The following is a 27,186-nucleotide window of genomic DNA, read 5'->3' as shown; positions in this document are numbered from 1 at the left end:
CTGAAGATTTAATTAAAATAATTTTTTTTTTAAATTTTTGATATTACCAGATTTGAAGGGATGTGTACATTGCAAGGAGCTTTTTCAGAAATGGATTGGGTTGTGTAGTTAAAGGAAACATGTTATTGGCTATTAATTTTTTAGGCAAGCAAAAGTATAGGAACAGAAGCTTGTATGTTTGGGATCATGAGCAGATATTTTCATCCTTTGATAGAGGATCACAATGATTGAAGAACTTTTGGGGCTCATTTCTGTATTTCTGTAGTTCAGAGCTATCTATTATTTAAACAGTCAATCCAACAGGACATGTCTGGGTAACAACATTTTTTGTTTTCTGTCAGTCGTGTTACAATATATTTTTGGTCTGATACAACATATATGTTGTTTAATACACCTACTTAGAAATAAAAATTAAAAGCTGTAATTCTAAACACTTTTTTTTATATTCATTTTTTGATCTTTATCCGATTGTCTTCAGCCAACATTCCAATAGTTTCAGAGGGAACTGTATAACAGCCCCAGTAGTCTGCAGTACATATCGAAGGACCTGGGCTTTCTTAGTAAAAAGAGCCTGCTTTGGACTTTCTTTTATAGTGTGGCGGTGTTGTCTGTCCAGTTTACACAGGCAGTCAGGGTCTTGACTCTTCTTGACCATTCCTAGAAGGACAAACGAGAGAATTCAAATGCGCATGCGTATTAGCACACGCCTGGAAGCCGAAATTTAACATGGGTTGCTTGGCGTTTGTTTTTACACAGTTGTAATGGCGATTTAAATAATGCATTTAATCAGTAATGGAAAAGGCGCAAAAACCATAAGATAGAGGACAAGGATTTATCGGCTGTGCATCAAACGTAAGTAAAGTTTCAGGTACAATTAATGTGTGCACGCGGAAAACGCATTGCGAACATGGTACATTGTTGAAGTGTATGCGGATAATTGGAGTAAATGTGTCTTTTTAAAGGAGGACACCGTCAGGTTTGATAGAGGGACATGTAATCTAACATAAAAACAGATCTAGTGATAACGATCACAGTCTAGCATCACGCCGGATTTAATTTATTCTGTTGAAATAAAAGTTTGACTCACCACGTTGTAAGCGTATTTTTAAAGATCTAAATAAATGTGGGTTTTTTTTTGCTTTTATGGGTTTTATGTTTGCACTTTAGCTTGTTTGTTAAAATCATGATTAAGTTAATTACATTAAAACATATTTAAATTTCAATGTTCTTATGTGGTTGTGTTAATAATCGGTGTCCAGAATAATCTTGTTGCTTTTTTTTTATTATTATTTTTTTAGACTGGTGGCTCTATCGTGGTAGACAATGAAATGTTAAAACTGACTTAATTTGTGAAGCCCCTGTTATATGTAAGCAGCGCAACATAAATTAAGCCTTAAAACAGCATTAAAGTTTAAAATCTGTTTATTCCACCCGTTTTGGTGCAGAACATTCAGTGTCTCTGAAAGTTTGTCTGTGCTTTAAATCCATGGAGACTCAAAGATGGGTGATTCTTATGGAAGGATATTTTACAAAAGGATAAGTAAAAAAATAAAAATAAAAATTGAAAGACCTTAGTGAACATTTCACACATTAACACTATTGTTTATCTTATCACCCTTAATCCACTGTATAAAGCCTATACAGTTAATTTTTTAAATAAGTTTTTTTGTTTGTTTTCTTTGAGAGTTCAACCAACATTACTACTGTGTTGTACATGACACCATGATGTGGAGGGCAGGTTGGTCATTAAAAATTAATACTGAGATGTTTTAAAGGCCAGTACTGATTTTTATTTCTTTAAAGAGATCACTTGACATAAGACTGAACTTTGCAGTCTCTGTTGCAAGTAATAAAAAAAAAAAACAAACATGCACAAAAAAAACCCAGATAGTAGAAATATTTGAATCATTCATATTGCTCATCACTGTTTACTGAGACACTGATTAATTGTTAGCTGCATTAGACTCCAGTGTAAATCATACGAAGCAAATGTCAACATTTTGGATGCTTGGAAGGATTGTGTAAATTAGTCCTTAGGATAACCACTGGAGCTATTTTATGCTGTTAAAAATTGTTCCATATCACCGTAAGGGTGTTCCAAATAACAAGCCTAACAAGCTAAAATAGCTTTACCTTTCACTAACTGAGGTAATGCCCTCAGTTGTATAAAATAAGTTAAATTGTTAGTCGCCCCAAATAAGGGTGTCTGCTAAGTGCCATAAATGTAAATGCTTTGTAATAAGGTAAATAAATTAGCTCTTACATGGCTTACACTGTACTCTGAGAAAGTGGTTAAAATGTACTTTTTTCCCCCTCATACAGCTCAGACTGACTCACGGAAAATAATCTTTGCTTGGCATCTCTGGCTAAATGTTTGGGGCAACATCAGGTCCATACCGCTCCAGAGGAGGTGAGTAATTGATGTGATCTGAGTACACTGTTAATGAGTAATAATAAAAAGTAAAGTTAAAAGAATTTCTTACTTTTGTATTCCTATATGGAATAGAGACCAACAAAACAAAGAAAATAAATGTTGATTATTTAAGATTCTGCACTATTTCAAGGTCCCTATTTAAATGTAAGCTATTATGTTATACTGAACATGTTAACTGCTCAGGTTTTCTGCTCCTGTTGAAACATATGTGTATATGATACTGTGATGGATTATAATGTTTTGCACAAGTCCATTGCAGAGTCCATAACAGATCAAGCATTTTTTCATTGGCAGAGCAACATTTCGTTGTCACTAATCCTTAACATGCAATTACAGCAGATGGTGTATCTGCAAGCAGAATGAAGAAAAAAAGTTCACACAAGTGAGTAACTGTTAAGGTTGTATGAATGACCTCTCTGAAGAGCTCTTTCTCTCTGAACAGAAACTAAGAAGAGAAATAAATGATCTCACATTATCTTTGATTTATTTGTTGACCTGTATCTTTCTGTTTAACTAGGCATAAGCACAAGCATCATGTGGGGTTAAGCAAGTCAATAACACCACCTGTACGAAGCATTGTTGGCTGCAGAATAAAGCACAAGTGGAAGGAGGATTGTTACAGTCCAGTATCTCATTGGACGGGGACTGTGCTAGACCAAATTCCAGTAAACCCTTCCCTCTACCTTATCAAGTATGATGGATTTGATTGCGTATATGGCCTGGAGATTTTCAGAGATGAGAGAGTTGAAGGTCTTGAGATCTTGCCAGACAAAATCGGTATGTATTTTTAGAGAACTATGAAGGTCTGTTCATTCAGGTCATTTTAAATTTAGTGCAGTAGTAGGTCCAAGTACAAATCAAGTACGTTTAGACATTCAGAGACTTGAAGATGAAGTCTGTTAGCTTTAAAAGCAACAACAGTAGCCATATAACTAAGAAAAATGAATTGTGATATTCTTGATCACAATTCTATTTTGTATATTCTATTTTGTATCATATACTGTGAGCTCTAATTTAAAATATTGTTCTTTGGACATTAAAAAAGTATTTTTAATTGCATAGTTTAATATACAATATATGTTTTATATACAATATAATGTTTGAAAAATATATAGTTTCTATGCACTCTTCATATGAAATGATTTTTTTTATGCGTTATATACATATGTATACATATCTGTGAAAAGTAAAATGATAAAAAAAAAAGTTGTTCACAGAATCTAATCTAAATGTTATTTATTATGCATTGCATATCAGAATAGATGTTTGCTGTATTGGACACCCATGTTTCATATTGTCTTTTCCACTCTTAATAAAAAAAAGAATCTTGCTACCACTATTACTGTGTTGTATCAGCAACCATATTATTCTGTATTCTAGCTCCATATCGAATTAGTGATGCTCGTCTAGCCGAGAGGATGTTGGGTCGAACAGTGGAGCACCAGTTTGAGACCGAAGATGGATCGAAGAATGGCTGGAAAGGGTTGGTGCTTGCCAGAGCCCCCATCCTGCCCACATGGTTTTTCATTACTTATGAGAAAGATCCTGTTCTTTACATGTACCAGCTTCTTGAGGACTATAAAGAAGGTGACCTTCAAATACTCTCAGACCCAGGTGTGTTATTGCTGCTGTGTGGTAAAGCAGTCAGTTCTGGTGTAATGTAGCAAAGATCAAGTCTATCTGTATGTAATGTTTTTTTTTTGTTTGTTTGTTTTTTTTTTAAAAAAAGCAGCTAAAATGTTGCGCAGTCATGATTAGCAAGTGAAAGATTATCAAAGATGAAAGACAAACAAAGGAGAAAAGTTACTTGTGTAGCCTAAGTAGTGTGCATTGTTGCTAAAAGGGACGAAACTGGCATTAACCCACACTAACAAAATTTAATGTTTAAACTAATGCATTCAAAAACTGTATAAGTAAAAGGTCTAAGCTATACCATATGGCACACTTATTCACTTCTTAGCATCAACATCAACAGGACAACAACTGTTTTGTACTGACCTGGTACCAAATTTTACATTCAGCCCCAGTGAGACTGTGTAGACTGTGTCTGCTGACTGATAATGCATACAAAACCTTTATCTCTGCCTTTTATGTAAACCAAGACAGACCTTCATTTCGTTTCAAGGATGCTGTTATGCAGAGCACTATCCTGAAACATTCCCAGTTTTACTATGTATCAAGTGAATATCATTGTGATTGACTTTTCAGCCTAATTCTTACATTTACATTTCTGGCATTCGGCAGACAGAGTGACTTACAGATGATCTCATTTTATACAACTGAGCAATTAAGCCACATCCCCTTATTCCATATATGAGACTGTGAGCTTTGTCTTGCTAGACACCTGCTATTCAGATAAAGGAGTACACACAGACCCTTGTTTTTGCAGGCTTTCTAGTTTCTAGAGCCAAAACAAATGGTATGTCTCCCTACTATTATGCTGCTGATAATTGGTATTCCATAGCTGTTGGAATGAGGAAATGCATCTTTCGATTCAAAGACTCCTATTACATCTGGTATGTGTAGTGTGCAGAATGGCCTAGAAGATATATCAGTTTTTTAGATCCAGACTGGGGCTTTTTCCACCTTGTTTTTATTTCCACTTCTTTCTGAAATCAGATAATGTCTCATAATAAGGTGATTTAGCGCCGATATTTGTATTGCCAGTTCCGCTAGTAGTAACAGCAGTCAGTATAGCAAGTTGGTGTGGGTCTTGAACCATTCTGGAGTGGACCCATATGTTTGGTGGTAAACTAAAAAAAAATAAAAGTTATTTTCAGATAAGATGTTTCTTTCAGATAGGATTAACTGTGTGAATTATGCCCTGAAAGCAAGATCACGCCCTGAGCTAGCACAAACTGTTGTAGTGTTTTTGGATTTGTGCGGTGGACCATGCTGTTTCTTACGTAACTCCCTGCATCCACTGTTGTAGTTTCTGAAGTCTAGCTTTGCTGGATTAGTGTAATGACTCGGTGGGTTTCATTTGAGAATAACTAAGCTGAACAAATCACCCTGCTACTTTCAAATGCTTGCCAGGGGATGGGTTTCTAAAATAGTTATGTGGTAGTGTGCTTAAACAAAGCTTCAAATCTCACTGGAAACATGTTCGTGGCAAAATGAATCTGACACTGATTACAGAGTTTATTGTACCTTTAGCACTTGTTTAGCCTTCATTACAGTGTACAATGAAATTGTTTTTTCTTTATATTTCATGATTAGATTTTTAATACTTCTTCTTCTTCAGTAGTGGTTTCTTTCTTACTCGTGACATTCCAAATTGTTTTATGGTTGTCTCATTTATCATTTTGTTATTATGTATAAAGTCAAAGAAGCTTTGTCACTTCAACCATATATAGCTGATGCAGTACACCGTGAAGTGAAACAACATTCCTCCTAGACCAAAGGTGCTACACAGAACAAAGACAAAGTACAGTGACGCAGACAAACATACAGTTAAACATAGAGATAAAGCTAAACTATACTTAAGGTGCAATCTTTAGTAAAAACTAGACATACAACAGAAGTGCACAGGATGACAAAAAAAGACAAAACAGTGCAGACAAACAAGATATAGACCGAAAAGAATAGTGTTGACAGTGAGTGCAAATATTAAAGTTAACATGTAAACAGGATCAATATAAAGTGTAAGTGTAATGTAAAGTGACATGCGTGCAAACAGGACAATTTTTTGTGTGTGAGTGAGTCTATGATCAGTGCTCAGCTTAAAATGGCTTACTGTCTCTCACAGACAGTTTAAACTGGTGAAACCCAGGGCTTAAACCAACAGTAGACATTCAAAGCTAATAATTGTATAAGCAAGCAGTCTAATAGTGGATGCTTAGGCAACTAGAAACATCTGTCAGTCACATGTTCCAATATTTGTGGAATATAGTATCAGGAAATGAATGTTGGATTCCGATCCTTATATTCATCTTTTGATCTAATGTTGATGAATTTTGATCTATGTTTTCCAGGAGTTTTTCCCTTTTATGCACTTGTTCAGGTGACATGCTGATGGATTTGATCAGGTTTTGGAAAAAACTTGTGTCAAACTGAAAATGTAAAAATGCACATTACTTTAACTGCCTTAACTTTCTCCATTTTACAGAAGACCCCACTGAAATGAAAGAGACTGGTGAAGTTTTTGACAGTCTTGTTGGAAAGCAAGTGGAGTATGAGAACAAGAATGGTTCAAAGAGGACCGGCACAGTTATTTATCAGGTTGAGGCTAAGCCATCTGTCTACTTTATTAAATTTGATAATGACTATTACATCTATGTTTATGACATGGTTTGAGTTTAGACATTTGGCACAGTGATACAGTGACTATTTCTTCCTTTTTAATGCTGTTATTGTGAAAGTTCTGTATATGAAAGCTTTTCAGTTTATGCTTAATTTGATGTTGCATAGCTGCCATTGAAGTCATGAAGTCATGTTCCTATTAATTACTAATGACATTGGCTGCTCTCTTGTGAATGTGCAGCCAACATCAATTTAATTATTGTTTTTTTTTTCTTGTTGTTTTAGATATATTTGTCTTTTCATTAAGGTTGTTGCTACTACCTCTGGAAGATTAATTTTGTCTTTTTTGAGCCCTTACACAAACTATATTGTGTGCAAACATATGTACTGAGTTGTTTTCTATTAAAAGAATAAAAAATCAAATAAATGAATATATGCTGTGCCTTGAGTTTTTACATTGTGTCGATGTATTCCATTATTCTTTGTTTTAAAATTACACGTATGACCAAAAAAAAACCCCCAAAGATTATTAATTAAATAATACAAATCAAATCAAGTTAATTATATGGTATATCAGGAATGGCAGGGGTATTATGCACATTTTAACATTTTAAATGTTAGCATAGCTTTTGTGTACTTTAAAATCATCTTCATCTCATATATACAATATATCCAAAAGTATGTGAGGCATCCCTTATACCGAATGAGTTGAGGTGTTTCAGCCACACTCTCTTCTAACAGGTGCGTGAAAACAAGCACACAGTAAGGCAATCTCCACAACATTATCAGTAGAACATGTTTTATTGAATTATTGCCTATTATTGGGCAATCTAGGAGCAACAATAAGTCAGCCTCCAAGCGGTGGACCACTTATTCAAATGGTTGTATCACTCACTACATAGTTCCATCAAAAGCACCTCAAGAACTGCATTGGTCATGACATCTGTTTCCACACAAGCAGAAATTTACCTTTATTTGTGCAAAAAACTATTTTGTAGACACATTTTCAAACATTTTGTCCTCACAAATACAAGTATTCTCTGTATTCTCAAGTGCAACCACAGATATGAAGTGATATAACATAGATTCAGCTGCTGCTATTTACTTTCAGCAAGCATTGTTGTAAGCCTAAAATAATACCTATGATACCTTTAAACACTACATGATAAAATTTAGAGGACACACATAATAAAAATTTTAGGCCTATATGAATTTGTGAGAGTCATGAGTAGTTTTGAACATTGTTTCTGTTATTGGTTTAAGGATTTACAAGGATTTTGGAGTAAGGTTAAGTTGGTGATATGCAAGGATTTTGGAGTAAGGTTTAACAAGACAAGAAGGATGCAGTTTAGGTGCATCTGTTAAAACATGAATAGGCTTTGTGTAGCTTGTGAATTAACAATAATGTCCTTAGTTTGGTGAGTCTTGTCAAAGACAGATGGAGTCTGCACAGCAGCACCCATTGTAACTCTTCTAAAGTTAAAGTTAGAGTCAAGGTCAGGTAGACTGCTCGGAGCAGTGTTGGTCCCGTGGGACACTTGAAGCTGAAGTCTGGGAGAATCCACACATTGTTGAAGCACGTTGAAAAAAGGATAGGGGAAAATCATGTTAACCCCAGGTCAAAGCTAAAACATGTAATTCAAAATGCATAAATTAGCTATAAGTTTAGAATAATTAACATGGAAAAAGGAGAGCAACTCTGACATACCCATGATGTGTTCTCAACATGAAATGAGAATGATTCACAGTGCAAAAATAACCATAATGATGAGGTAAGAGACACCCACTTTTTATATATATTTTATATCAAAATTGAATTATAATGGGATATGGAAAGTGGAAAAGTATGTAAGAATATAATGATATCTAAAAAAGGCTCAAACTTTCCAAAAATAAAAATAGGTGAAATGTTTTGACTTGGTGAATTAGGCTGAGGTCATCATGTGTAATGAGAAACATGGATATAGGCACTGAGTTTTAAAAGTGAAAGTTATAGGGTTGATGAAATGTTCTTTGTGAGCAGCTCAAAACTTGTACTTCATGTCTACGATCCCCTAGTCTGAAGAACCATCTCCTTCATTATTTTATTTTATTATAATTATATTTTTATTTTATTATTCTGTGCTCATTTGACTGGTTAATGTGGTGACTGGATTCAGATTAGCTTTAGAAGATTTCACTTTAGATTGATTCTTACCAAAAAATCTAAAAATCTTGGGACTACACAGATGAATGATGAACAAAAGGTTTGGTTTAAAAGTTTCAACAGAATCTGAAGACAGCCATAAAGGAACGGGAAGAAGTTTGAGGCACCAAGTAGCAAAGTATGTACATCCATGTACATAAGCAGAGCCACTTCATCACTTTATCACCAAGATAAAGCAGTGGCTGAAGATAATGGTTATGGAACACAGGATGCAAATATAAATGATACAGAGCTTATACATTGCTGATAAATGTGTTTTTGCTTTGAAAATGAAATAGGCCAATGATCATAATAAATCTTTCAGGTCTAATTGTTTAAGAACAAGTAACCGGTATAAACTGACTTCTTCAGCAAGAAACGTTTCTCTCTCTCTACACACACACACACACACACACACACATACAGAGAAAGAGAGAAAATATATATGTGTTTTGTGGTTTTACATTAACAGATATTTTTTCTACAGATATAATTCATCTAGTATTGTATACTTGGGTAGTTTGCACTTGAAATGAAATGTATTAAAGCTTTGTTGGGAGTAAATGCTTAAATTGTTTCAAAGTATGGCCTTTTTTAAATCCATAATCTAAACATATCTTTGAAGGTCAAATTCCTTGGTGTTATGCATGTGCTAAACAGCTCTGCTTTCATAGTTTTTTTTTTTAATGGGAGGAGTTTGCTGTAGAAGGCAGAACAGAGCTTGTACTTAGTAGTACACTGAGGCCTTTAGGGGACCTCACTGCAAATTAGGACTCACATACAGACTTGCAGATACACAGTCAGTTCATCCTTAATACCAGCAGTAAGTCAGCCAAGTAAATTTATATGGATTAACTGTTAAGAATTTTTTATGGATAACAGAAGATACGGCAAGGTGAGTACATGCGTGACTTATTATTTTATACAACTTTATTCTATACATATATATTATATCTAATATATTGTGCCTATAAAATGTAGAAACTAAAATTAGTGATCTGAGCTCAAATTCCAAATGTGAAGAATGTAGCTCAACAATGATTATTACTGTTGAAAAAAGAGAAACAAAAAATAACAACATAGAAACCACAAAGGAGATAATTTATAGAAATACCCCTTTATAAAGAGTAATATTATGTCCCCATGTCCTCAGATTTGCTGTTCTATATCAAATTGCTATGCTAAGTTTGTAGTAGAGGTAAATTACAGCTAGCTTTTAAAATTGCCCATGTTATATGATACATGCCAGAATCTGCACTGTTACGTTTCCATAACTTCCTTTTTAGTGTGGTTTTATATCACATTTTTGAAAGGGAGTCTTAAACAAAGAATACCTTTGATCATCCTGTTCCTTTCATATACAAAAATAGCACAGTATTCATAAATATTCATAACAACTCCAGAAGTTTTATAAATTTAAGCTTAACTAGAAATATCTGGATGGACAACGTATATAAACATGCACTTTACTCTCACAACTGCTCCTTTATTAGGCAGGGTAGTAGGTGATTTATATGAATGGGCTGGTTATGTAGGTACTGGATTCAGCGTCACACTAAAATCATTGCTCAAATTTATCTAGCACCAAATATTTACTGTTTATTTTTTTAACTGGTAAAGAACATGAAATATACTTTATATTTCAGAAAAATGTTTTTAGAACTTGCTGTCAAAAATATTTAGCCTATATAATCTGTGTAACCGCAGTGAAGATCTAATAATCATCCAACATGGTAATATGTCTGAAATTTCTAGTGCTTATAGTGATTACAGCTTCATACAAGGTCTTAATTGGTCTCTTTTTTCTCAATAGTGATATAGATGGAGTTGGATGTTATGGATTCTCTTGGTGATGCGAAAAGTCTAAATCATCTTTAAAAAAACATGGAGACTTGAAGACGCTTCAAGACATAAGTTTGACAATAGAAATGTTTTTATTTTTTTGAAATGTGTTAAATGAGAAATAACTAAAACCTGAGCCACTATGCAAACCTGACAGCAAACAATTTCACTAATATGAGTAAAATAAACATTTCTAGTATTCCAGGCTATGTTAACTCCTAAAATAGCCTGGTAAAAAGTGCAGCCATGGTGAAAAGATGGTTTGTGGCCATGGTGGCCCGTACAAATCTTCTGATTATGGTCGCATTTTGTTTTACACTATACCTGTATAAACCAGACTGCAGAAATCATAAACATCGAAACCAACAATTTTTGCCCAAAGTGACCATGGATGACATGAAATATCAAGCTTTGCTGCAAGAACATGAGGAGAAATATCATCACTATACTGCAAGCCTAAGAAAGCAGATCTTCCATTTAAAATATACTCTCAAAGAGAAAAGATATCTCCAGAAGTCTGTACAACAGGCTGCTATAATGCATCCAGTGGAGCTGGAGGAAAGACGCAAAAGTAACTCAGAACTTGAGGTGTTCCTTCACAAACAGCTGCATCGCATGAAAAGTAATGTAGGTGCAAATATACCAAATGAGTATGCTGCGGTGCCATTTGAGAGCTTTACACTTGACAGTGTCTATCAGCTTGACACCGGGCTCACAAGGGATCCTGTGCGAAAAACACTTCGAAGGGATATGGTTGGTGCATTAGAAGCAGCTCTGCATATCCTTAACGGTCCTAAAGATAAGGATGACCCTCAGTATCGTAAGATATACTCACCACGTGATTTCTTTGAGGGTGAGATTACCTTTGATTGCTACATTTAATTCCTGTCCAAATTTTTTTTTTCCAAAGAAACTTGCAGGTGAGGCAGAATACATACCAGGCTTTTAGATCTTATTACATTAGTGCAAGTTTCTGTCAGGTAATAGCAAGTTGATTTGTATAGGTCATTTTATAAAATTCATTTATAATGCAACTGAAAGAATAGCAGCTACATTGAGTCAGAGCTAGTACTTATAAGTACTTTAAACTAGATGAACACAGAAATGAACTAGAACATCTGTTTGACCTCTTTTACATTTTCTTGAAAGTGGCATGCTATTAACTGTTTCTGTTGTTCTCTTTACATTTTGCTTTTTGCTCTACACTAGGAATTTTTAATTCTGAAAGAGATAAAGGATCTCTATATGATATCACATTCAGAGACAATACTTCTCTGGACTTCAGAAGGCTGGAGCTCTTTCGGCCATTTGCACCTTTGCAAAACATTAAGGAAGAAGCAATTGACACATCCAGGATGCTAATAAATATTATTGTGCCATTGGCCACTAGGCTTGACACATTTCAACAATTTATGAACAATTTTAGGTAGGATTCAGCTCTATATTTCAAATTGCAATTCAGCAGTTTGTTAAACCAGAATGCAATGTGACACAAAACTGGTATACAAAGATATCTAAACATGTTTAACCTTTCATGCTGAAATCCTCACAGGGAAATTTGTGCTGAGGATGAAAGAATCCATCTTACTGTTGTGAATTTTGGAACAGAGAAGTTAAATGAAGTAAGAAGAATAATAGACACTGCTGCAAGGTAGAATGAGATTATTTGATCAAGTGGATGTAAATGAATGTAAATAAATGCACATATAGGATATTTAATTATATATGTTCAACAGGAGAATGAGATCAAGGAACTTCACTCTAATCCATCTCAATGAGAAGTTCTCCAGAGGACGAGCTTTGAACATGGGAGCTCAAGCTTGGAAGAAGAGCAATGTCCTGCTATTTTTTTGTGATGTTGATGTCCACTTTACTGTTGATTTCCTAAACTCCTGCCGCATTAATGCCCAACCTGGTAGGATCACTGTCTCCTCCTATCTTAAAGAAAGGCCTTTAGAATTTTGTTCTTTTATGTTTAATGTTATTGTAATGTTGGTACTGTTGTTTTGTTAAGTTATGACAGGTGCTGATGGTAGTGGTCATTTGTTTTTGGATCTTTTAGGTAAAAGAGTCTTCTACCCTATACCTTTCAGCCAGTACAACCCAGATCTAATTTACGGAGACCATATACCTACTCTTGAAAAACAGAAGGTGGGACACAATACAGAATAACCCCTCCTAACCACTAGAGGTAGTAAAAAATTCATTTAAACTAACCAGCAGACTTGAGTGCATGCTGCTAAGTTGGTGAGTGTTGAGTGGTTTCCCCTCACATTACTACGCTTTGTTTATTATCTGTTAAGTTAATTGGTACCACACCCCCCTGCCATCTGGCTGACTAGCAAGCTAAGTACTTCTTGTGTAGTTAAGTGGGTTTTCCTCACCACATCATGTGCTGTTTATTGCATTACAAAGCACAAGCATTAGTTCTTCCTTCTAAGTAACAGATCCCTCAAAGACAGCCAGATAGCTAGCTTGCTGTGGCTAATAAGCAATGCCTTTGTTTTGTAAAAAAACTGAATTCTCACATGACAGAAATGCTTAGACAGATACTGAAGAAGAAGATGTTTCTTCCTCTGCTGATGCAGAAGAATGTGTTCGATGTAGAGCTACATAGGTTTGTTAAAGCAATATAAAATATACATTTTAGTTAACATTTCATCATCAAATAAAATGGCCACTGCGAAGATCAACTCGGACCAGAATTATTCATCTAAATTGCCAGTAAAAACAACTGTCTTCTCTTGGCCTGGAAAGGTATCTGGATCTGTAATATGAACAATGTAATATTTTAGAATACAAATTCTTGCTCTCAATAAAAATCACTAATGTCCTGCTATGTTTTCTTTGAGGTTATCACTGCTATTACAAGACCATTGTGTTTTGCTTCAGGGAATTATGCATCAGAGGGAGACAGCTCAGATTTACATTTTTAGTAATTAGTTTCAAGATTTTAAGCTACACTTTCAAAAGCATTTCAAGATCACCAGCTTCTGGATGCAGTGAGGAAAAATTTGAAAATTATGAAGCACCCTTACAATCCTATGTAATCCTGTGTGTTCTTATGGGGCTGTGTGTTCTTATGCATGATGTCTATATGACATCTGAGTGTCAGAAAACAAGCAATTGCAAGCAATTACTTGAGCAAAACGAGTAGAAAACTGCATGTGTTACTGGCCTGATAAATCTAAGGTGACCTTGTAGTTGGGCCTAAGATCATACTATAGGACAGCAGCCAACTGTTACCTGTCATACAATTCATCATAACTATTGGACAGATTGGACAGCTAGCAATGACATGCCTCTCCTTATAACTTAGAAGTCGGCCATTTATGGACAATTGTGCTATCACTACCTGGGTCTCTTTTCTCCAGGTCCCACAGGCTTAACATTCTACTGGTGTGAGTGCAATTTTTTAGTTACTTTGTCATAAAAAATAGAATTAGAACTTAGAGAGAATGTTGTATAGGGAAATTAGTGGGTCAGGCATCTGTTTGTGACTGGTCCAAGTGTCCAGGTGGTTTTTATCCTCTGGGGGTTATCACATGTTCAGAGAACCAATTCAGAGAATTAGTGTTTTTTCCTTAGATAATTATAACATATATACCTGCTTTGTGCTCTCTTTATTGTTCTTAATAGGTAACCAATAAAAGCACTGGATTCTGGAGAGATTTTGGCTTTGGTATAACATGTCAGTATTTGTCAGATTTCATCAACATAGGTATGGCACAATTCTGAAAACATTATAAATTTCAAACATTTTAAACCTTTATTTAACAACCAGGAACATTGTAACAATGTACTTTGCTATTATTTAACTCATGTCCCAATTTATTATAACACACAATCACATACTTTTTTATTATTGCAATGGCATTAATAAAGGAAATGTGATTGTGCAACATCATAAAATATTTGTGTTCACAAAATCACAGCAATAACTGTCTTTATATATCGTATGTATGAAAGAATACATTCTGATACTCTCACTGATATTTTCCTTCACTACCTGTCTCCCATTCCAAAGGAGGTTTTGAAATAACAATCAAATCTTGGGGAAAAGAAGATTTGCACCTGTACAGAAAATACCTGCACAGCAAACTTATGGTAGTGCGTGCACCTTCACGAGAACTGTTCCATATGTGGCATAAGACAACTTGTGCAGAAAACCTACCAACAGAATCATTTAAAGAATGCATACAGTCTAGAGCCTTGAATGAGGCCTCTCATAGTCAAATGGGAAAATTATTCTTTCACCAACAAATAGCCAATCATCTAAACAAATACAATCAAACAGAAACTCTACGATAGCGGGGAAGACTTTACACATAAATGAGCAAAATATATTATGCCATAAACACTTTAATAATGCAAGCCTTTTTTTGTAATTTATTTGTATACAAGGTTGTACAAGATTTTAGGTGACTACTTGAGTTATCCCAGACACAGATAAAATCCATGATGATGGCAATGTTTTTATAATGCTCTAGAATATAATCTCCTTCAAATGTATTGGAATAGCTATAGACTGAGACATTTTGGGTTTGAGTTCAAAAGGCGAACATGAGATGATAGAATCGAATTTCAGCTTTCAGTTCCTTATATTTATCTGTAATGAAAATTTAGAACATGGGACCTTTGGTGGACAAACTCCACAATTTTAGGGTGAGCAAAAGTATAGGAACAGACAGCCTTAAAGTAAATTAAAGTAAATAACATGTATTAATATTTAGTTGCATATGCTATACTTTCTTTCTTCACACTTAGTCCTTTACATCACTTTGTTAGAGGTTTCTTTGTTTATTCCAGTCTAATCTTCTGATTCTTACTGCTGATAAGTGGTTTCCATCTTGTGGTATGGCCTCTATATTTCTGCTCTTGAAGTCTTTTTCAAATGATGGATTGCAATACCTTCACTCCTGCCCTGTGGAGGTTAGTGGTGATGTCACTGACTGTTATTTTGGGAGTTTTTCACAACTCTCACAATGTTTCTTTCATTACTGAAAGACCTTTTCAATGTCTGGTTGTAAGAATACCAGTGGTAGATTGGGCAATGCTTGAAAATAGCTTGCTTTTCTCCCATAGACAGCTCTTTGGTCTTCATGTTAGTTTAATTAATGACACATCTAGCTGTAAATATCAAGAAAATAATGCTGAATTGCACTAAGCCCAAGCCCAAATGTCTTCAGTGTATAACAAAAATAATAGAATTGACTTTGCCATTACAATACATTCATAGGGGACTATCTATAAGTATAAATCTAGTTTCTGTTTGCCCAGGGTCTGAAAATGTGTAACATAATACTGTGAAGACAATGCATTTCATTTTGTTTTACTTGTACTACATTCTGGTCAGATTCATATTTATGTATGATTTTCCACTTTCCATCCATTTTATTCACAGAAATGCACTGAACACTACTTCAATAATAATGCTGGTCTTATTAAAAAAACTTTGTACAATTTTGCTTAGTCTTCATAGTCAGCACTGTACTGGCAATCTATGACTTTAATTTTATTCTTATCTGGCTATGTGTAGGGTTTTTAATGATTATGTCTCATCTGTGTTCAAAGTTTGTTCGATTCTACAGTGTGTTTGTATATTTTGAGTAGGACAGATAGTGAGAAGTGTTGTTATGAATTGCTAGAGGTCTTGGGCAGATTATGTATAAGTTGAGCTTACTTCACATGCACAGTAATGTTTTTAAGGAAGGTTTTAAGTCACGGAGAGTTGAAGGTTGAGATTGAGATGTAGGTGCTAGAGAAAAACATCTGTATGTATTTTGAATCTTCAATAAAGAAAATTCAAAACTATTGTTATGGCTGCTTGCATCCTTTCCAAGAAAAAATAATAATAAGAAAGTAGAAAATCTTTCTGTTGAGAAATGCCACTGATTAGCACCTTCTATGTGATAGAATGTAGTAGTCAGATTGCATTTTTGGCATATGTGTTTATCAAGTTTCTAGGTAAATTATATTCCACTGAGAATGATTACAATAACATGTTAATAATAGGAGGAAATAACAACTTATAATATAAACTGTTATATAATTATTATAATAAATGTTGTTACCTAATAGTGCAAACACTTTTTCCTAGAAAATTCCCTAGAATATTTCCTAGAATTTTTTTTAATAGCTCAGACATGTCTAACCATAGACTCCACAAGACATCTGGAGGTGTGCTGTGGTATCTGTCACTAAGACTTTAGCAGCATGTCCCACAGATGCTTGATCAGATTGAGATATTGGGAATCTGGAGGTTAACCTTCACATTGCTTCTGCCTGCTTGCCTTCTTCCCATAGTACATTCTAGTGCCATCGCTTTCACAGGAATAGTGACACCGACATACACCTGGCCATCCACATGATGAACAGGAAAATGTGATTCATCAGACCAGGCTATATTCTAGGCCCGTTTGGTGGTGGACAGGATCAGCACTCTGACTGTTCATTGGCTGTGCAGACCCATACCCAGCAAGCTGCGATGGATTATGTATTTCTCTATTTCTATCACCATACCTAGTCTTTTGTGTATATCTACTCTTTTTGTATTTGGGATATTTGTTATTGTTTATTTTACTTAAACTTATGTTTCTCTGCACATGTCCTTTTTCCAATGTATCAAAGTCCAGACGTCTGACTACCAAGCATTGTTTATACTGAACCTATTTCTATTTTTTATTATGTGATTATTTACAAAAATAAATAAATATATATATATATATATATATATATATATATATATATATATATATATATATATATATATATGTATATATATATATATACACACACAACAACTACAACAACTACTATTACTACAACAACAATAAACAAACAAACAATAAATAAATAAATAAAGTGAAATATACACTATTAAATCTAGTGAAATATTTTTGTGCACTCTACATTTTGGCATTTCACCAATTAATTGCTATATAATAATAAGATAATAACTATATACATTTACCTGAATGAATAAATGGGCACTTCTAGCCAAGAGCGACTCTTATTTAAGAAACTATTAAGATTTAAGAGACTATTTTCTCAGCTTTTTCCATGCTCAGCAGCTCGGAATGCTTAGTGCACACGTTGCATAAAGGTTACAGGGCTTAAAGGGGTTAACACAGAAATCACGTTTCCGCTTTGAAAGAGGCGGGGTCTGAGAGATTGCTTACTCAGAGCCAGCATACTCGCATGCTAAAGAGTATGGCACAATAATACGCTGGATAAAGTATGGCATGCTGTTTAGTACGCTAGTATGTGAATGTTCACTCCCAGTCTCGCGATGATGACCAACCAAATAGCGGTAACATCGGACCATTTGTACCGCAGCAGTGTAGTCATTACTGTGCGTGAGAACTCATGTTGAAATATGTAGCTATTTTTTATATTATAATTTAGTCGTAAACTTAGGTACGTTTATTTTACTTTGGCTAGAGGTGTTTTGCGCCCTTCGAAGTAATTACGTTATTGCAGAGAGAGGTTTACAGGATTAGATTTGCAGAGAAAGAAGGGCGATTAGACAGAAAGATGTTCGAGACAGAAGGGTACGTCTTCATTTTCCTGGATGTCACCTGCGTTGTCCTCGGTAAGTGTACAGAGCCTCGTCCCTGTAGCTCCAGCAGTCTCAGCTGAGCACCCAATATTTCCATTTCGTCTTGGAAAAATACAGAGATCATTTAGGCACTGCATCATAATGTACGTATTAGTAATTAAAAATAAAAAAGTTATAGGGCTTAGTGTGTTATTATATCTACAATGTTATCATCCGGGAACTGGGCATATGACAAGGAAACAAGGTACCACTTTCTTTCTTTCTTTCGCAGAAAAAAAGAGAAGTGGGACTGCTGTTACTTCCCCAAGAATGTTCCTTAAACAAAATACAGATTCTAAAGTCCCCATGTTAATTACACGGTTTTACTCTGTTTTTGTTTTATACATTATGTTTGATTAATATGATGCGAATATTTTAAGATCTTTTCTGTGTGGTTAAGTGGTTTTACCCAAGCACGTTGTATTCTACATATATAAAAATAATAATATGGCCTAACTAGGCCAAGTAATGTAAAATATTCACGTGTGAGGAATTTTTGTGACTAAGTGGATTTGTTATCTTAAGGGGAAAAAAAGCCGACGGCAAATGAAATGCCAAATGTGAGCAGGCACAGGAATGTAAGAGTGTTGTGTGTATGCCTATTCCTAAATGAGATGAACTCGAGCACAATGCCTGTTTCTACTCCCTGTACATAATCTAATAAAACTGTACTGTGAGATTTTAGTTGGAAACAGCTCGGTAAACAACTGCTAAAAACAAATAACACTCCTCTGAGAGCCAAGCCCAAATGCACACCTTAAGGTAAATTGTAGGCATACAAGCAAGAGCAGTCTGAGTAAACAACTTAGTTCTAACACACTCAGTTCAATTATTAACAATATAAAATGATCATTTAATTATGTCAGCAATTCTGATGATCTAAGGAAATGTAGCAATGACTGGTTTGGGATGTGGTTAAGGTATTCATGGCTATGAGGAGATAAATAATGTGGTGTTTTTTGTTTTTTTTTGGTAAAATTATGGTGTTTTACGAAAAAGATACACATTTATTGTAAACATCAGGACTGTCACATTAAATAGGTCTTAAGTAAAAGAGAAATATCTCTCCTTTTTTTTTCAACAAGAGCTTGTCTTTTAGCTTCAGTCGGTGCTTGTGCTTTGCCAACCTGCCCCAGTGAAGTTGTGTTCTTTCTGTAGAATCATGAACAGCACATAGACCACAGAATGAATTGATCACCTAATGTTAGCTATATAGATGAATTAAGTTGTTTGATGGTGAAGGAATCACTCTAGTGGAACTGAGTTTGAAGTATAAAACTAACACACACATGAGAACATGCAAATATGAAAAAAGATAAAACACAAGATACTCTGTGAGGAAATCTGTATATGAGCCATCCAACCCATCCTCCACTCACATTTTGAAATAAAAAAGGAAAACATTTTTGTATTATTTCCACGAAGCAAATATGGAATTTTTCATATAAACAAAAGTTTTAGATTCTGAGTTCCTCATTTTCCATTTTCCATTCTAAACGGTAAAAGCGAAAGTACCAAAATGAAAATCTTTGAAAATCAGCCAGCAGAGGGAGTTGTGATGCTTTGATCAGGGAAGATGCGGTGAAAATAGCTAAAATATTTTTGAAAGATGGTAGCATTGGGGCAGTATTAAGACATCATAGTTAAAATGATCGATTATAGTATGTCATACTGATATCTCCTAATCTGTCTCAGAGTGAACAGTCAGTTCTCAAAATTGAAGTGCTTATTGATGGAAACAGGAAAAATGAGCGAGTGTAAGTATCTGAGCGAATGAGAGCAAATTGTGGCTTCTCCAAAATGGCAGGTCTTGTGGGGTGTTTCCTGAAATGCAACTAAAGGATGCAGTGTTTGGCATGGACATCCATGATGTATATGTATAGTTGGCTTTCAGATTTAGACCCTGATTTGCAGTCAAATGTGTCCCAAACCACTGGGACTAATCCAGAGAATGAGTAGATGCAAAAGGCCAGCAATAACTGATGTAGGGTATGTGAGGTGGGTTCAATTCATTGAATTATTAAAAATGATTATGACTTTTATTTTTTAAATGAATATTATATATTATATTATGATTTTTTAATAATGCTCTTAAATGAGGCACCAGTTAATTGGACAAAAGTATTCAGAATAAGATATGACTTGATAGTTGCATTACCAAGTTAAGAAATAGCTGCCAATAATCTGCCAAGCATCCAGGGTATTTAATTTAGGGCAAATTTAGGTGAAGTCCTTGTTTCTTGTAAAACTCATTTACAAGAAACACACATAAAACATATAGAATTTAATAAGAAGAAGAAAATTATGCAACAATATAATACAAAATATTTAGCAAAGGAAAATGCACACAAATGTCTAGATATTAGCTGTAGAGTTTTGTTGGTGTCTTTTAAGTTTGACCTGATCTTTGAAGCGACTTCAGTGTTGTCAATCAATAGAGTCTATAAGGAAATAAAGTACTAAGTGTGGTACAGGTTAGAACAGATTGTTATGGATCACTCATGTTGTTCATTTATACTAGCTGCCATGATCTATCAGGGCCAAATTATGATGGCTAGACTACTGGGCCAGAGCATCTCTAAAATAGCAGGTCTTGTGGGGTGTTCCTGGTATATTGTGGTTAGTACTTACCGAAAGTGGTCAACTGGTGAACCAGTGGTAGGGTCAGGTAAGAAGTTTGCTTGGTGTGATGAATGACATTTTCTTTTATCATGTAGATGGGGTTGCTATTACTGGGGAATGTGCATTGCAATTCATGGGGGAGATATAGCACTACAAGATGCACTGTGGGAGCCTGGGGCCTGGCATTCATGTGGATATCACTTTGACACACATCATCTAGCTAAACATAGTTGCAGAACAACTACACTCTTTTATGGCAACAGTATTCCACACATCTGTTTTATTCTCAGTATATGAAAGATCTATCTCTTAAAGGCAACAAACAGGGAGAGTGAAAAACTGAGCTGATTCTATTGAATTATTTGGTCAGCAAACATTGTTCAATTATCATCAGGCTTCAGAGGCTGTGATATAACTGTTAGGCATGTCTGTGACATCAGCTACCATCCAGCTCTAACCACATTTTCCCACCATTTAGGAGGACTAAAGAAAACCTTAATATGAGTGGCAAAACAGTGGCCTTGTATGACTACTGTAACCATTTAGAATGTCCTTGTTCCCTGATACCTTTCACATACATTGTATTTTGTTTTGATGTGAAACAATTTGTATTGGATGAAGCTGTTTACTTGGAAGAAGTATTATGGTTCCCTTATATGTGTTATTAAAACAAACAGTGTATTGTAGCCTTCTAGCTTCAGTCACACTTGGCTTAGCTGCTGCAGTGTTGTCTTACCAATCACATGAAAAACCATGGAACAATGGTTATTCATTGAAATAAAGAGCAAGATTCATGTGACAGCTATTTTCTCAGCCAGCTGTCATCTACAAAGTTTCAGGTGTTAATGGTGTAATCTAATTTACTATATATATATTTTTTCAGCTGGACTTCCATTTGCAATATTAAATATACAACACAGCCCTTTCAAAAGAGGATTTTTTTGCAGTGATGACACCATCAGGTATCCCTACAAAGAAGATACTATATCGTATCAGCTGCTAATGGGAATAATGATTCCATTCATATTATTTGTAGTAAGTATTTCTTTTCTTTTTATTTTTACTGTTTTTTTTACTAAGGGAATTGTGGAAGGCTATGATCAATAACCCATAAGTCAAGTATCTAATAATAAGAAGACACTATTCGATATATACACTACTCGCAAAAAGTAAAGGATATTTGACTTTTGGGTGAAATTTATGGAAAATGTAAAAAGTTCACAGTGATATTATATCATGAAAGTAGGGCATTTAAGTAGAAGCATGCAATGGTGATTTCCTCGTCTCAAACAATTTATTGAAACAAAAGCCAACAACAGTGGTGGGTATACCACAACAAAAAATGTCAATGTCTCAATAATTTGTCATGTGCCCTTGACCATCAATTACAGCTTGACAATGACGTCTCATGCCACATCTCATGCTGTTCAGAGACTCAGCTGATCCCATAGGTTTTCTATGGGATTCAAGTCTGGAGAAAGTGCAGACCACTCCATTTGAGGTACCCCAGCCTCCAGCAGCTGTTCCGTAATGATGCGACCTTGATGAGCTGGAGCATTGTTGTCCATGAAGATGAAATTAGGCCTGTGTTGTTCATGCAGGGGCACAATGACTGGATTAATGATGTTATTCAGGTAGTATTGGCTTGTCACTGTACCATTCACAAGATGTAGGGCAGTTCTGTATTGAGTAGACACACCTGTCCAGACTGTAACGCCACCACAACAGTGGCTGATGCATAGCGCTCTCCTTGACGTCTCCAACATCGTTGGCGGCCATCATTTCTGCTCAACATGAATCGACTTTCATTAGAGAACAGCACTGAGGCCCACTGGTCCCTCGTCCAGTGTAAATGCTCCCTGGCCCGATTCCTGTGCCTGGTGGTGTGGTCAGGTACCCTTGCAGGTCATTTAGCACGCAGACCACACTGATGTAAACAGTTTCAAATGGTCTGATGTGACACTTTGGTGCCTCTCACCTCCCTTAAATGTGCCTGGAGTTGAGTGGCATTCATCATCCGGTTCCGCAGGGCACTGTTCACAATGAAGCGGTCATCAACGTGTGGCCAAAGGACGTCCACATCTATGCCTTTCTGTGACTCTTCCAGTCTCTCTGTATCTCTGTCGCAACCCGCTGATGACACTCTGTGACACTCTAAGCTGAGTGGCCACTTCCTCTCTGAGAACACCAGTTGTGAATTTTGCACCTTGATAGAGAACAGCAAGTTATGCAAAAAGTACTGAAACACTGAACAGTTGGACATGTGCATTCGAAAGTATAGAGAAGTTCACCTGTAAAGGTTATAGTGAATTTTAGGTGCATCCTGAAATTTCACCCAAAAGCCGACTATCCTTAACTTTTTAATGTATGTTGTGGTTAAGTGTTGTAGTAATGATAATTATGTGAATTTGATAAAAGTTGGCGGTAGTTAGCTAGCTGTATTCAGTATTCAGCAAATTATATGAAATATACTGGCAACTTGTTGACCTGTTACACATCTTTTCTCTTTTTTACAGATCATTGGTGGAGAGTGTATTTCCATATACCTTAGATCTAGATCCTCCTTAATGAATGTCTATATAGCCTGCATCTACAAAACTGTTGGGTCATTTATTTTTGGAGCTGCAATAAGTCAGTCACTGACTGACATTGCAAAGTACACCATTGGTCGACTGAGGCCACATTTTTTGAGCATATGCAAGCCCAATTGGAGCCTTGTGGATTGTAAATCAGGTTACATTGAGAACTTCTCTTGCACTGGAGATAAGACACTGGTCACTGAAGGCAGGTAAGAACTTTAGAAAGCAGTTCTGCCCTACTTAACAAAGCTGTTGTCTTGAATCTGAAAATAAAACAATAATTCTTCTTCTTGGTCCCATTATTACAGTCACAAACATAAAAGATACATTTTTTTTACAGGCTTTCATTTTTTTCTGGACATTCGTCCTTTTCTATGTATTGTATGCTGTTCCTTGCAGTAAGTATTATTACAATATTATTATACAACAGAAACCAAGCTTTGATTACTCATGCTTCTTTTTCAGTTAGATGCCACATAATCACATCATCTTAAAGCTGCCTTGGCATTACTAATATTGTTTTGTTTTGCCTTCTACATAAGCTGTACCTTCAGTCGAGAATGAAGGCAGAATGGGCTCGACTGATAAGGCCAACTATCCAGTTCTTCTTAATTTCAGCATCTGTGTATGTGGGTCTGTCACGGGTTTCAGACTACAAACATCACTGGAGCGATGTTCTCACTGGCTTCATTCAGGGAGCTGTTGTGGCAATATTTATAGTGAGTATTTTGCATGTCTGTTTAAACTGAGTCAGATTTACTATGAATAATAAAGGTTAGTTATAACAAAATTAAATTTTTGTTTTTACAGCCAGTTCCAAAATTATTTTTATTCTACAGAAACCTGACCAGAACTTAATATACAAAATGAATAACAAATGCACTGAATGATATTGGGATTCTGTTTAGTTGGTTGTTTAGTTTTGTTTGTTTGTTTGAAAAAAAGAATTGTCATCATAAAGAATGCACTTTTCTTTTTTTTCATTTATTAAAATGCATTAAAAATGATCTGATTATCTGCACAATCTATATTTGAAAAGAAAATGTGAAAAGAAATAAACAATAAAAGAGGAAAACAGAATTCTGGGAATATTAGACACCCCTCCGTGCAGAATATCAAGCTTTTTATATGCTTAGTATTGTGCACATGGACTTCAATACAGTTAAGTGCAAACCACAGATTAACAGATGGTAATTCCAGACCACTAATTTGTGTTCCTGCAGTTTGCTTATTATACAGTGTGTATCAGGTGCAGTGTATATCACACAAAAATGTGTGACTTTAAGTCTAAAAGATTTGATTTTGGTCTCATTTGACCTTTTATTTGTTAGTTTGTAATGCTTGTAGTGTTGCATTTTGTGTGTTTTTTTTAACCCCCAAGGACTAAACTCTTCTTTTCTAAATCTGACTTTTTGGGTTTGTCCTCATCTGAAACTCAAGATTGATTTGTTTGCTATTATTTTACAGATTTATTTGGGGTGATAAACATATGGCAGATTAAAAAAAAAAATTTAGAGGAAAATGGTAATAATTTAGTATAAAGCTACTACTACTACTGTGCTATGTATGTTTTGCCCATTCTTCTAAACTATCCCAATTATTCAGATAATAACACAATATAACTGATATTTCTCTCTCGTTGTAGGTGTTCTGCGTGTCAGATTTCTTTAAGGCCCCACGCAAAGGAGACAAAGAGGAAATCTCACACACCACCCTGCAGGAGACCACGAATGATATGGGCCACTATGGGAGCACTGAGTGAGGAGGCTAAATTGCATAAAATTTTCAGACCGCTTCCATTAGAGAAGGACATTTGACTGAAACCTCAAGTATAATCATATATATGTAGTCAATGTTTCACAGACCAAACCTATTGTAGGTTTTAAACTGTAATGCAACCACAACTGAATCTGGATGCTTCTGAATTTGTTTGTCTTCCCTCCACGTGAAATGCAGTGTCCCATTGAGTATCTATTTGAAATGGAAGGTTATGTATATGACTGGGGTTCAAAAACTTACTTGACGCCAACCTTCATAGGTTCTTGAGTCTTTTGTGTATTTATTCCTTGTATAGTACAAATACCAAAGTCAGCACCTTGCAACTGTTACCACATGTAGATATGCCTATAATATGTCTTAGCTGCATTACATTCATTCTCTGCCTGTTCTCTTCAATTGTCATAGATTCATATAGTAATTTAATTTATAAATATGGCCTTAAATATTATCACAAGTCTTAAAAAGAACCCAATTGAGGCAAAAAATAATTGAAACAAATGAGACAAAAATTGTTGCTAACATTTGTGTTCAGTATTTTGTGTGGGCCCCTTGAGTAGCAATAAATGGAACTGAACATTTTCGGTAACTGTTGATCAGTCCTGCACATCAGCTTGGAGAAATTTTACCCCATTCCTCAGTACAGGGCAGCTTCAACACTAGGATGCTGGTGGGTTACCCTATGATGCATTGCATGACCCACTTTCTCTTGAGATCATTGATAGTTGATTGATAGTAGTTCTGACATTTTTCTTTAGAATTCACTGGTAAAATTAAGAATAAGATGTCGTGGCCCAGATGCAGCAAGACAGGCTTAAACCATAATACTACCACCACCATGTTTCACAGATGGGATAAAGTTATTATGCTGGGATGCAGTATTTCCTTTTCTGTAAACATGATGCTTCTTATTTAAAAGTATGATGATATTTTTCTGTCATTTTTTCTGATCATTAGGTCATATATATATATATATATATATATGCAGAAACATAGAAAATTCTTAAGGGTTCATTTTCAAGCACCACTGTATGTAATCTTCTACATCCTCACATTCCTTACACTTCTTTACAGACTGCCAGGGCAGTCTCTCTATTGACTAGAGGAGGCTGCATATAAAAATTGCAGAAATAGTTTGTAACACATCCTGATAGAATATTGTATGAGGTAATAGCAGACTGCACCTGCCAATATTGCTGATATGTTTTTTTTTTATTAATGAAGAGAAGCTCTTGAAATGTTTCAAGTTTTGTGTGCTTCTGTGAAATCACAAGTAAAGCTATTTGTTTTTGCTATTTGTAATTTGTATTTGCATTCATTTGTTTTTAGAAAGAGAAGCTCCTTTAGCTTCCCAAAGCAATTTTGTCTTATCACCAATTCTCAATTATTTTACCATAAGCATCCATAGGTAGGAGGACAGAAAGTGTGCATCCAACCACTTGGTTGCCTATCACAGCATCACTTTTTGATATTAACAAAACCATTTTCATGTTCTTGGCTCCACTATTCGCACCCAGAGTGTATCCTATGTCGCTCCACCCTTCAGCCATTGTTGGCACTAAATCCCAACTTCATTTTGAGTGATGTAGTTATGCCTAAGCAATGCAGTTCTGTCTGAGATAGAGATATCCAGCATTTCAGTGTGAAAAAGAACTGTCTAGGCACAGCAGATGTTTTTATTCTGGCAATGGCATTTGAGGCAGCCAGCTTTCTCAAACCCAGTGATCCACCACATTTCACTGCTGTGTCTCGCACTGTGTAAAGTGTGCTAGATCACTGAGTTTGCCATACAGTAAAAAACACATTTGTCATAGCATTTGTCATAGTTTTATAAATAAAACAGCATGTCTATTCACTTAAATTCAGCTCGACTTCCTGCTGTCTCTATACTGTGTCAGAGGAATGA

At 35.3% G+C, this 27,186-nt stretch overlaps 2 protein-coding genes across 2 annotated transcripts; both read left to right on the top strand.

The window, feature by feature from the left end:
- Positions 1 to 681: 681 nt before the first annotated feature.
- csgalnact1b (chondroitin sulfate N-acetylgalactosaminyltransferase 1b) lies at positions 682 to 15,542 on the top strand. Its single transcript, XM_058390587.1, is given in 12 exon segments — positions 682 to 852; positions 2,323 to 2,410; positions 2,771 to 2,816; positions 2,952 to 3,211; positions 3,815 to 4,048; positions 10,909 to 11,556; positions 11,913 to 12,129; positions 12,256 to 12,354; positions 12,440 to 12,618; positions 12,766 to 12,854; positions 14,343 to 14,424; positions 14,731 to 15,542. Coding segments are annotated over 11 exon segments (2,178 nt in total). The 5' UTR covers positions 682 to 852; positions 2,323 to 2,370; the 3' UTR covers positions 15,015 to 15,542.
- A 2,448-nt stretch (positions 15,543 to 17,990) lies between these two features.
- LOC131353489 (phospholipid phosphatase 1) lies at positions 17,991 to 26,578 on the top strand. Its single transcript, XM_058390570.1, has 6 exons — positions 17,991 to 18,297; positions 21,809 to 21,960; positions 23,442 to 23,713; positions 23,845 to 23,902; positions 24,047 to 24,223; positions 25,150 to 26,578. The coding sequence occupies exons 1-6, from the start codon at positions 18,240 to 18,242 to the stop codon at positions 25,264 to 25,266; spliced, it is 834 nt and encodes a 277-aa protein (XP_058246553.1). The 5' UTR covers positions 17,991 to 18,239; the 3' UTR covers positions 25,267 to 26,578.
- Positions 26,579 to 27,186: the final 608 nt, after the last annotated feature.

This window comes from Hemibagrus wyckioides, linkage group LG05 (genome assembly GCF_019097595.1).
Source record: "Hemibagrus wyckioides isolate EC202008001 linkage group LG05, SWU_Hwy_1.0, whole genome shotgun sequence".
Taxonomy (NCBI): Eukaryota; Metazoa; Chordata; class Actinopteri; order Siluriformes; family Bagridae; genus Hemibagrus; species Hemibagrus wyckioides.
Note: the sequence above shows the minus strand (reverse complement) of the source record. Positions and strands in the feature narration are given on the sequence as shown.